The following is a 12,466-nucleotide window of genomic DNA, read 5'->3' on the forward strand; positions in this document are numbered from 1 at the left end:
CACAAACGGCTTGCTCTATCAATTTCTAGAAATTTAAGTACATTTAATCACGATTTTTCTGTTAAATCTTTTTCTGATACAAATTTTTAAAGTTTCCTGCTCTTTTTTTTTTTTTTTTTAAACTTTCTTCAAACAATATAGGGTTTTCTTTTAATTTCTGTCTAGCTTGTCTCATACTAAGTTTTTTCTGTCCCCTTCTCTTTTGCATTTGAACATTTGATTGCTTTCTTTTCTTAAATTTTGGTTTCGCAATTTTTTTCCTAAAATTTGAAGAGAAAAAAAATGTTAAACATCACAGAAATTATTTTAAAAAAATTGCCAATATTTACTTCTCCGATAAGAAAAAGTTAAACTTAATTGATTTTCTTTAAAAATAGAAACAAATTAACACATTTGTTCCATTTTAAAAAATATAAATTAAAAGAAAACAGTTTTTAAATTATTAAAATTGTATTATGGTTATCTAACGCATTGTCTCTTACATTGACTGAGTCTTCTCCTCCGTGGACTTGTTACGTCCACGAAGGGGACGTCCACGGAGGAGACAAAAACTAGTTCTTGAATTTTTCTGATTTTTAATTTTAAAGTTACAAAAATGGGGCAGTTCTTTTTGTTAAATATACTATTTTTTCAATCTAAAATTCATCTATCAAAAATAAACTCCTGTTTGTGAAAATTGCAACACCATGAAGGAATCGTCATAATTGAATGAAATTTAACACACAGTTGAGTGGTAGTGGTACAAATAAATGATTAAACTTTCAAAGCAAGCAAACAATAACAAGAGATCGAAATCAGTATTTTGTGTAACCACCACGCTCCACAATAAGTGCTGCTACACGACATGGCATGGAGTCAAGCAAACTTTGAATGTCTGTCTGAGGAAGAGAATTCAATACTGTTCGTATGCGTACCCAAAGTTTGTCTGTAGAAGCAAAAGGACGAGGATTACGAGCGAGACGCCGACCAACGAAATCCCACACATGCTCAATCGGCGACATATCCGGGGAATACGCTGGCCAAGGAAGAAGTTGTACCTGTCGCGATGCAAGGAAGGATTGAACAGTCCTAGCAATCTAAGGGGGGGGGGGCATTGTACTGTTGAAATACAGCACCTGGCAAGGCTTGAAGGAAGGGTATAGCTTGGGGCTGTAAAACTTCACTGATGTACCGGTTGCTGTTCAGATTACCCACAATTCGTAACAATTGAGATCGTCCATGATATGCTATGTCACCGCAGACCATAACCCCGGGTGTCCGTCCACTGTGGCGTTCGATAACGCACTCCGGAAGATGGCGTTCACCGTCATAGCGTCTGACACGAATGTGGCCATCATGGTACCACAAATTGAAGCGAGATTAGTCTGAAAACACGACACGCTGCCATTCAGCAAGTCAGTCCCTATGCTGGTTGGCCCATTGCAGTCGCAGGCGGCGAAGGTTTAGCGTGAGGGGGATCCTGTATAAAAGAATCCTTACGCGCAGTCCACGCTGCAGCAGACGTCTACGAATTGATAAAGCACACAATGAAACACCTGTAGCTATTGACCACCGTGCTGCCAGTTGTCTAGAGGGAGCCGTACGGTCCGTTAACGCAACGCCGAACAGGTGTCTATCATCGCGAGCTGACGTGACATTTCAGGGTCCACTCCCGGATTTCCGAGTTGTCCGACACTCGTCCATCCACTGCTTTCAAACACGCATCAATATGCTGCTGTTACGCTGCACACGAGCGGCTACTGCACGATAAGATAATCCAGTTTCACGAAAGCCGATGATTCTCCCTCGTTTAAGCTCCGTAAGTTGTTGAAATCTCGCTCTCTTTCGTCGAATAGGTATAAGTAATGACTAAGCTAACATTTACCACTAGCAGAGAACCACCGATAACCATACTCGCTTGGCTACAGCCGTCTATTTATTCGGATCCATCCGCCGTTCAGAGGGCGCTGCTCAGCATACGCATGCGCTACGGGACTGAAATTCTAATCATTTGCATATCATGCTCTACTTTGCATTTCCTGAAAATTTCAGCTCACTCGCGTAAGTCCTTCATGGTGTTGCAATTTTCACAAACATGAGTTTAAAATAATTTTCTCTTACCTTCTTTATGATGTCCACGGAATGTACGGTGAGAACTTTGCCAAACCCCAGTTGAACACAACAATCCAAAACTGACACCAAAGAGAACAAAAACAACTGATATTTAACATTAAAAAATGGAATGGTTACCCCTCCCAGCAGCTGTCTTATAGGGATTTCGCATATGCTGCCCTTTATTGCATATTTACAGAACTATATTAATTGTCCACGGAGGGAGACATCATTTTTGATGGACAAAGTTTACTAGTCATTTATTTTATAAAAATATTTTTTTTAAAAAAATATTAAATAAAAAGTTACTATAAACATTTAACTAGGTAAAACTACAAAAATCATTAAAATAACATTTAAATTGTTTAACAGGCATTAAAAATTATTTTGTGCCACAGACATAGGGACGTCCACGGAGGGGATTTTGAAGTCATGTTTATTAAAAAATAAGAATGAAATATTAAATACATTTAGCAGAAATGCATATGATTTGTTAGTTAAGAACTTCACGAAAAATGATAAAGAAAAATATTAAGAAATCTGCTGTATTTCCTAATATTTATTACTAAGGGACTTAAAAAATCACCTTTTCGTGAGAATGACCCATACAGGCTTAGGACAAAAGTATGGAAACACTTGTATATTTACTCTATTTAGACATTTTTTTTCTTGTCGCAGTGAATGTTTTGGAAGATTTTACGTGACATAACAGTTGGCACAATTTGACTGATTATACTTGAAACGCTTAGAAATGGTGTACTTTTTAACCATGCAAAATTATTAACTTTCCTCATTTTTGTCAATCCGAATTATCCATGATTAAAACTGATATATCATTTCTAAAAGCTTCAAGCATGATATTTCGAACTGTGTCAGCAGTTTTGCCATGTAAAATCATTTGAAACATCTGTCGTCAAAAAAAAAGATTGCTTCTATAATTTAGTTACATGTAGGGTAAACTAACCAGAGAAGGAACACTTAAGCTTCGCTTGCCTTTTAAAAAATCATATTAATTTCAAAATTCGTAATTTTAGTTAAATGACAGAGTCAACATATTTGTTACTAATTGCAAATTATGTAAAAAAATTGTAGAGAACTTACATAATATTGTTTTAAAGTTTTGGAGGTTCAAATAACAAGTAGTAAGAAGACCAAGTGAAGGAACAGCTCTTACCAGTGAATGAACACCCAGTAAAGAAACACTTAATTTTGGTTATTTTTTAATGCTCATTATGAATTTATAAACCATACAAATATTTAAAAACAAGCCCATTCTTGAAATTATAACATATAAATACTTAGAAAATGTTAAATTTTTTTTGTAATCATGAATTGAAAATTAAAGTGTCAACATTAAAGTACTGTTCATTCACTGGGAAATCTATGCCCAGTAAAGGAACATGCCTGTTCCCTCACTGGTTAGAAGTTGTTTTTCGTATTTTTAACATACTTTTGATGCGGAGCATCACTAAAGGTACAGGAAAATTAAAGTTTATCTTTTATTTTCATTAGCTTAGAAAAAAACCTAGTAAAGGAACACTTGTTCCTTCACTGGTTTTTCATCGTTTGGTGATCCAGTGAATAAACACCCCCTTATCTCAGTACTTTATTATGCTATGATGCTTAAAAAAAAATAAAACGTAACTTCAATTACTATATTTTGAATTCTCTTTTTCACAGTGAGAAAAATAAAACTATTACATGCACTTAATTCCACTTCAAACATATAAATACAAACACTCCCCTTATAATTTTTTAAAGAAACAAGGTGTTGCAGAGATAATAACAAATTCAAAATTTTTTCCAGAGAAGTATATGTGACCAGGTAATCCAAAACATTGCTAGATGACTTCCTATTGTTTGGCAGTAAACTATTGTTACCAATCAATCTAAAGAAAAACTTTCAAATTCTTATTTTTAATCAATATATATGAAATGTTCCTTCACTGGGTAGTGTTCCTTCATTGGTTGGTTTACCCTATGCATATTAAATAATGTGATTTTAAAAGATTTTGTGTTAAGCGGTGTAAATTTTTCTCATCTGAAATATTTTTGAGAATGACGAAACTTTTACTTTTTATTAAAAAAAGCTACAACATATTTTTTTATTAATTTTTTTTCATTTTTTTCCGATTTACATTATTAATTTTCGTTGGTAAATAAAAGATTTCAATTTTCTTTTGCAGTTGCATAATTAAAAACATATTTATAACAATAATTAATTAATACAAAGATCTCAATTTAGAAACAAAATGTAATTTGGATTGACGGATAATGGATACTTTTAAGTAAATTATATTGTTCTTTTCCTTTAAATTTGCAGTTTCTATTTGAAAGAAAGCTTTACCTTTGCTGGCAATATCAATAAATTCTTATTTATATGTTAAACTGTTTTTTTTAATGATATTTTGTATACAATAATGATAATATGACATGATAAATCTAAGTTTTCCTTCAGTGTCAAGCGTTTTAGGATTTAAAAAGACATAAATGGGGAAACAAAATTACATAATACAGTGTACAAGAATCACGTGACTATAAGTCCTTCACTTCTGAGCGACAACAAAGCTGTAAAACTGAGAAACGAGACACATATGAAAGGAAAAACTAAAACACAAAAATATTATCGCATTTAAATTCATGAGGTTATTTTAGATATTTTTTTTTTTATCTTTCGCCAATGTTACAAATAAAACAACTAGATAATAATACTTTGTTCATAATTTTACAATGCTAATTTTATTTTTGAAGTGAAACTTTATTTAACAACGGAAACTGTTAGAAATTTAACAAAGAGATTTAAGTCGTATTCAATGAAAAATTTATTTCATAAAACTTTTACTGACCACACTCACATTTTAACAGGGGAAAAAAAACTAAAACAAAAAACGCCAGGACTCATCACTTTCAACAGACGTGGGAGGAATTTTTGCTTAACTAAGTAATAATTATTACAATAAAAAATTATTATTATTATATCACTTTTATAATAATGTGTAATATTGATGCATAATATATTATATCTAATATTATTAACATCATTTGATATTATTTACAGAAAAATAATAAACTTATAATTTATTTGTTTTATAATATTATGAAACTGTTGTAAATTATTTATTACTAAAGGGATTCATTATTTTATAAATTTTTATTTTTTAATATTTAAGAAAATTATAAATTAGAAAAGAGTTAATGAAAATTCAAAGATGAAAAAAATCAATTAAATCTAAAAAAATTATATTTTGACTTTAGAAAAGTTATATTTTGAGCTAAGAAATACAATCAAATCACATGCAAAGAATAAATTAATTTTAAATGTAATTAGATAATTAAAACAAAGAAGATAATTTTAATTAAATTTCGAATGAGAAAGAAAGATATACACAGCCTTTTTATGAATAACTGTTTCATTCCTTTTGTGAATTCATCTTCGTGATCCATTAATAAAGGAGGATTTTCCAAGCATCGAGTACCCTTGAACAAATTGTTTTTAGCGTGTTGTGATGTATAATAACAACACATATTGTGCAAAAGGGGAGAAAAAAAAAAGGTGTTGGATTACGGTGCATAAAGCAAGGCCACATGCCGAGTTCTATGGCAGTCGTAACGTTCCGTGCTATCGCTCTTCACTGTGTTGAAGACTTGCAAAACGACAAGCGGAAAAGTTTTTTCTATGAATTTTAATAACGCAAACGATTGTGTTTATTCTTCGATTACGATTATCACATCATTATTTTCTTAATTTCAGACGATTTAAAAAGTTTTATTTCAACATTAAGTCTAAAAAATAGTTATTGGATAATATCGTATTTCACGATTTCTAAATTATCCCTTTCACTGTTTCTTAAAATTTTTATGATGTTTCGATATTTTTGAAATTCTTAAGAAATAGAAGGCAGTGCAATTAAAGAACAAGGAAACTACTAGGAAAGAGCTTTTCTTGATCAAACTAAATTTCTTTTAAATTAGCGTATTCACGCAATCAATTTGTCAAATATGAATTTTTTTGTTACTAAATATTGTTATAAGTTCCTAATAAAGAAAATCGGTTTTAGTTAAGAGCAATAAATGTACTATTGTTTGCCGACAGACTCAAAACATAAAAATCAATATGTACTAACTTGATTTTTTTTTTTTTTTTTTAATTATTTATTAAGAAAACTATGTTTGTTTCGCTTTAAATGTTTCCAATTTCTGTAAAATAATTTCAAATTTTCTGCAAAATAATTATCAAACCGACCTGAAGGTAAAATACAATGAGATCATAAAATATCCTATTTTATATTTTTGTCATAGTAAATGGAACTTTTGGCCGTGCATAGCACAAAATGTTTTCGTTTCGAAAGTTTAAATGCATTATCCTAAATCTAATTAATTATTATCACTTATCATGCCGGATCATTTACTATAAACGGTAATATTCGTAGAAAGGTAGCAATCGTTTTATTTCGCCACTGTATATAACTTCCAAAAATATTAAATTCTCCGCCATTTTGTGACATTGCATCTCACACTTCTACTGATTTCAAGATTTAAAAATGAACAAATGAATTAATTAAACTGAATAGAAACATAATGATGGTTCTTTTTCGAAAACTTTTCATTTGCTGATGTCATGCAGAAAGGCAGATGAAAAATGGGGGAACTTCGCCTTACGTATGTGAATATTAGAGGATGTCCTCGAAGATGTGAATACATCACGAGTGGGTATGATGACATAGATTTCAACCGCAGACGAGCTAAAGAAGGAAGATAATACTTTCATTCATACGTATCCGCTAGCTTTAGTAAATCCAAACCGGATTTCAGATTCGAGGAAGATTTTAACGAATTCCAGAAATGATACTTTCAAATTTTAAAAGGTTATTCGGTGCGGATTATATTTCCTTTTAAAATGCCATTATCATTTTTTGTTTTGTTTCGTTTTTCTTTTACGAAAGTCGGAATTATTGGAAATAAAATGAATCTCAGCATGTTGGCGCTAATCGCCATTTAACGACTAAACCAGTGTTGTGGTCTTATATAGTTAAATCACAAAGTTGAAATAAACTGGTGAGTAAAGGGGGGAGTCATATAATTGAAAATACCAAAATATAAGTTTACAAGGAAAAAACAAAAATAGGAGTAATGAAACATTAAGTTAAAAATAGTAGGAATAAGATAATAAATAATGAAGAATAAAATTATATTAACATTAATATATACATTCCTATTAATATATTCATTCATATTAATATATACATTCATATTAATATATACATTCATATCTACATTTTTACTTTAAATATTTACAATAAATGTGTTTCTCTGGTTGTGTGGCGACCTGGTCATGACAAAAGTGAGTTGGAATAAAAAGTATTATAAAAGTAATACTATAAACAAATTAAAATATTTTGATGGTATTACAATATTTAATTTTTCACTTTTTAAAAAGTTCAAACATTTTTTGGTTGCAGCAGCGTGTTTAAAAATTTTAAAAAGATAACAAAAGTGATTGCCAACATTTGAAAAAGTATTAAAATAAGAAGAAAAAAATTTAAGCTTTTTTATTTGTTATTTTTTTATGAACCAAAATCATTAAACATTTAGCAATAAAAATATTTAAATTATAAAAAGTAAGTAAATAAATAAACTGTATTTATTAGACTTGAAAAAAAAAATAGAAATATATACTATCAAAAATTTTTGTAAACATTTTATTGCTTCAATTTGTTATATTCATTAAATTCTTAGCTAACTTAAATGATTTCTTTCTGTTAATGTCAGGATTAAAACGTTTAAAACTAATTTGGATCTTTATAACTGAAAACATTTTTTTCTGATTGTATGAGGTTACAACATGACAATCTATATCATTTACTGGGATGCTTATTGCAAGAGAGTTAAGAAAGTGATCGAGAATTAAAAACTAAAGCTTGCAGAATTTCATTTTATTGTTTTTTAACATATTAAAAACTTGCGAGGTTTTTAATGTGCAGGTCAAAAATGAAAAGTTCCGGTCGAGAAATTCATATTGGATAGTAGGTAAGAACCTGCTCGCTATTGTTCACCAACCTCTGGAACTGCTTACGGAATTCTTTATGGATCAGATCGCGGTAGCTTCTGTACAATTCGTAGTTCAGTTTGTTTTTAGCTTTTCGTTTTCTGGGCGAAAAAAGAAACTTTTGACCACAGAAGTGTATAAACGTCTTAAATAATATACGTTTATGGCATTAAAGTAAATTAAAAGCATTCCCGAAACAGTCCGTAAGGGTTCAGGAGGATCATGATTGTAAGGACTTTACATTTCCGTGATCAACGGTATGACTTAGGACATGTAATCAGCAAATAGAGCACCGACTTCCTTTCAAGCCAACACTTACCGCAAAGGATCGAACCCCAGTCTTTTACAATGATAGCTCAGTGCCTTAACCATAGAGCCATCTCGGCTCATCATAGTCATATAGTGTCATAGCGATAGTAGCAGAAATGAGAGTCCTAGCTCAAAACAAGATTGGGGTCGTTAGCTAATGAAATTCCGTAAATTGACTTTCTATCGTTAAATTAAACAGACATAGAAAAATTTGTTTGGTTAAGTTAATAAGAATTTAAAAAAAAGTGAAAAATGTTAAGCACGAACAGAGAAGCATTAAATATCATGATCCATAGTTATTCTCAAATAATGCAAAATTCGAAAATTTCGTGGACGGTGTTATTGATTTAGAAGAAGATACTTTTTTATGTTATTTTATAACCATCGTTGAACAGCCGATCCAATTTAATGGGTTTTCGACTACTAATGTTCAACTCCGTAGTCTTTTAATTTTGAACCCAATCCAGAAGACAAGGGAACTCCTGGATCGTGTTTTGGGAGAAATTTGCGACTTTTTGATGGAGCTAACCCGCATTTGAGTTACATGGAGAGGAAGACCACGAGAACCTCCTATGGTTAGCCTGACGGCAAGAGGGAGTTACCCATGATCATCCATGATCAGTCTACCACTGAGGATATTTCACGTCAGCACTGCGGTCGGTGCAAGCCGGATGCGTAATTCGTATCGACTAGGATTCGAACCCGGTTCGTCTCATTGGAAGGCGAACGCTCTATCCCCTGAGTCATTGCGGCAAGAAGAAAACACTGTCGAGAATAAAAACATACCCATATTATTTCTTCCTCATGGTGTGGGGAAGAGCGTCCTCATTTCTAGTGTTTAGTGCTTTGAGCGCACATTACATTTTACAGAATGATGAGAATAAGGATAAAAGAAATTAAAAGTGGTAGAAAAAATGTAATTTTAAAATACATAAGCTCTAAGTTTTGACGGCAACCATAAAACTAAACAAACTAAAAAGAAATAAAAAAAATGAAACGTAAAAACACGAGGTACGGCCGAAGTCATTTCCAGATTTTTTTTAAAAAATTTATTGTAAATCAAAGTATTGGCAATGGTACTTTGGCGCTATGGCAATTGCACTTGGCGCGATCAGGATCCGATTCGGGCATGTCCCCAATTTTGCAAGAATGTTATCAGTATTTCCTTGTGTCACATACAATTCATCAAATATTTATGCAATGTGGACATTTTATTTCCTAGTGTTTTACGAAAGGTTTAGGAAAGCTCTCAATAGCAAGGACGATATCATTTAGATGAAAATAAAAATCAAAAGCGAGAGATAAATGTGTAAAACAATCTTGATCTACATTACAATCAACAGGCATAAAAGCGGGCGCCTTGTCCTATATTATAGTTATGAAATGAGTTCAGCTAAGGGAAAAACGACGGTTAAAAAAATAGAAAAAAGGTCGACAGACAATTAATCCCGACTTGGATGAAAATACATAAATGATGTTCCCAGATTTAGTTTCGATTTCAATTTTTTTTTTTTTTAATTTTTGTATTTTTATGTTTTCGCCTTGATTTATTTCTGCGTGTGATCTTGATTCTTGATATATTTTACATTGTTGGTACATAATATGTGTGTGTAATTAAATGAAAACGTTTTCATGTAATTTTTGAATAGTAAAAAAGGATGGCTTTTAAGCAAAAAAAAAAAAAAAAACATTAATTTTAACTTTTATTTAAATTAAATAAAATTAATATATTTTGATTTTTCTATCACTTTTTATCATTAAAAAATATTACTCAGCTTTTTCTAACCACAATTCCATAATAAATTTTTAAATAAAGTAGTTTTTCTTCGATTATTCAAAATAATTGAGACTGGGTGGAATTTTTACAAATCGAAATAAATATAAATAATATTCGAAAGTTAACATTGTTTTTGCATCGATTTTTATCAATAAATATTGAGAATTACAGATTTGTATTATTTATAGTTATAGTTCAGTGTTTCATTGTATTTAAATTTAATATTATCACTAAAAATATGTTTGTGAAGTAGGTGTAAAGCAAAGTTGTGTAAAGTAATTTTATTTTTAAATTCACTTACACTCAGACAGCAGTATGCCTTCGTTCCCTTTTTGAATAAACCATTTCAGCTGTTAATATTATGAACTTTTTATCGATAGTTTGTGTTTATAATCGATTATAGAGCTTTTTTTATTTTTTCATCGTCACCAGGGACTAATGTAGAGGCTTTTATATCTATGACCGTCGCGTTAGTTCAAGTTCAGTGAAGTTTTGATTTTTTATATTTCTTCGAACATTAGAAGTTTACGATAAATTTTTCCTCTAACTAGTAAATAAATTCTTATTAATTCTGCATTTTCATCAATCAATAAAAATGTATCAATACTTATATCATAATATTAGTTAATGTTCTTTCTTTGCAAAACTGTTTTAATAACATTATAACTTAATGTTTTAATAATATTTAAATAAGTTATGCTTATGTAGATTAATAAAATTAGCGTGCTCGGTATTATAAATACATTTTAGACTTTTTTTTCAAAAAACAAATTCGGAAGAAAATAATTTTTTTTTTATGTTTAACTTTTATTTGTTCATTGGCCCATTCGTCTTCATTAACTGTATTAACAAAGTGTTTATTGCATTCGTTTTTATTGAAATGACTGTTTAGCGGTTGTAGAAAAACCTTGAATTCCGAATTCTTTACACGACATAAAACATTCATGGTATTCAATACCATTCTTGCCCTTTGTTTTATTGCCCATTCAGATTTCTTACTGTGAAGCTTATGATGAATGAAAATGCTTTTACGAAAGGGTTGTAAATTCAGAATTTTATCGAAAAGTAATAAAAACCAATTCTAAAAGTTAGAAGGAGAAACGCTTAAACAGAACTTTTTGGTGAGATTTGAAAATGTTTGTATTAAACATTTTATTTGAACATTAAAACACTTCCTTGCTTAAATTAATTTTGAAAGACAATATTTTTAATATTTTGTTCCGTATATTAAATTTTGTTCAACAAAAAAAAGAAGAAAAAATATTAAATTTTTTTAATTTAATTTTTTTTTAATTTTATCCTCCTGGTTTTTCTAGAAAGGAACCTGGTTCTTTTCTTTTAAAGGAATTCTAATTTATATTTGATCAAAGTTTTCCATTTAAAATAAAATAAATAATAGCACTAAATTTTCTACGGGAAAGTTTTTCCATTTCTTTTTTTTTTTGAGTAAACAATTGAATTTTATTTTCTAATGAGAAGAATTTTTCATTTCTTTCCTTAAAGAAATAAATTATTACATAGCCAATTAATTAAAATTTAAAAAAAAAGGAAATTTGCCTTCTTTGCGTTCAATAACCAATAAAAAGATAAAAATTTTTTACATTGTCAATAAAGTTAAATTAAAAAAAAAAGCGAAATTACCTTTTTTTTTTGCAAGTTATCAATCTTTAAGCGACAATTTCCGACATAGCTGATAAATTAACTTAAAAAAAAAAAAGAAGGGAAACTTATTTTTATCTTTTTGTCAGCAACCAATCTCTAAATGACAATTTTTTAAGAAATAATGCTTGTTTAAACGTAAACGAGCTCGAAAATCAATATAAGAAAGATAGTTAGTATAAAAGCAAAGTTGCTAGTTACGTTTTAAAAATAAATCTGTCTCAAATCAAATGAATAGAATCTATGAAACTTGTGATGCTTCTCGGGGTTAAAAAAGGGTTAAAGGAATACAACTATAAGAAAAGTAAAATTTGTAGTTTTCAGTGAAAAAATATATTATCATGCAAAAAATATGGTATTATATATTTTTTGCTCATTATTGATTTCTCAAATAGTTTACTACGAATAGTTTTCTCGAATAGTTACAGAATCTACTTAGAATTAGAGTTGCAGAATTTTTTATTTCTAATTTAATGCTTAAAACATAACGGTTTTAAACTACTCCCAAAATCAAAATGTTCTTCCGATTTGAAAATTTTTTCTTTTCCTGATGGAAGTTAAGAAACAATTATTTTTCGTGACAA

The 12,466-nt window shown here is 29.9% G+C and overlaps 1 protein-coding gene across 1 annotated transcript in view; it reads right to left on the reverse strand.

Annotated features, from left to right (window-relative positions):
* LOC107456266 (acetyl-CoA acetyltransferase, mitochondrial) overlaps positions 1–5,550 on the reverse strand; it is a 71,778-nt gene extending 66,228 nt beyond the window's left edge. Inside the window, exon 1 of the mRNA XM_071184688.2 lies at positions 5,480–5,550. Within this exon, the coding sequence (XP_071040789.2) occupies positions 5,480–5,535 (56 nt within the window). The 5' untranslated portion in view covers positions 5,536–5,550. The remainder of the gene's footprint in view (positions 1–5,479) is intronic.
* Between the last annotated feature and the right edge of the window lie 6,916 nt (positions 5,551–12,466).

The sequence above is a fragment of the Parasteatoda tepidariorum genome, chromosome 10, assembly GCF_982258835.1.
Source record: "Parasteatoda tepidariorum strain Cologne lab strain chromosome 10, Ptep-v5.0, whole genome shotgun sequence".
Taxonomy (NCBI): domain Eukaryota; kingdom Metazoa; phylum Arthropoda; class Arachnida; order Araneae; family Theridiidae; genus Parasteatoda; species Parasteatoda tepidariorum.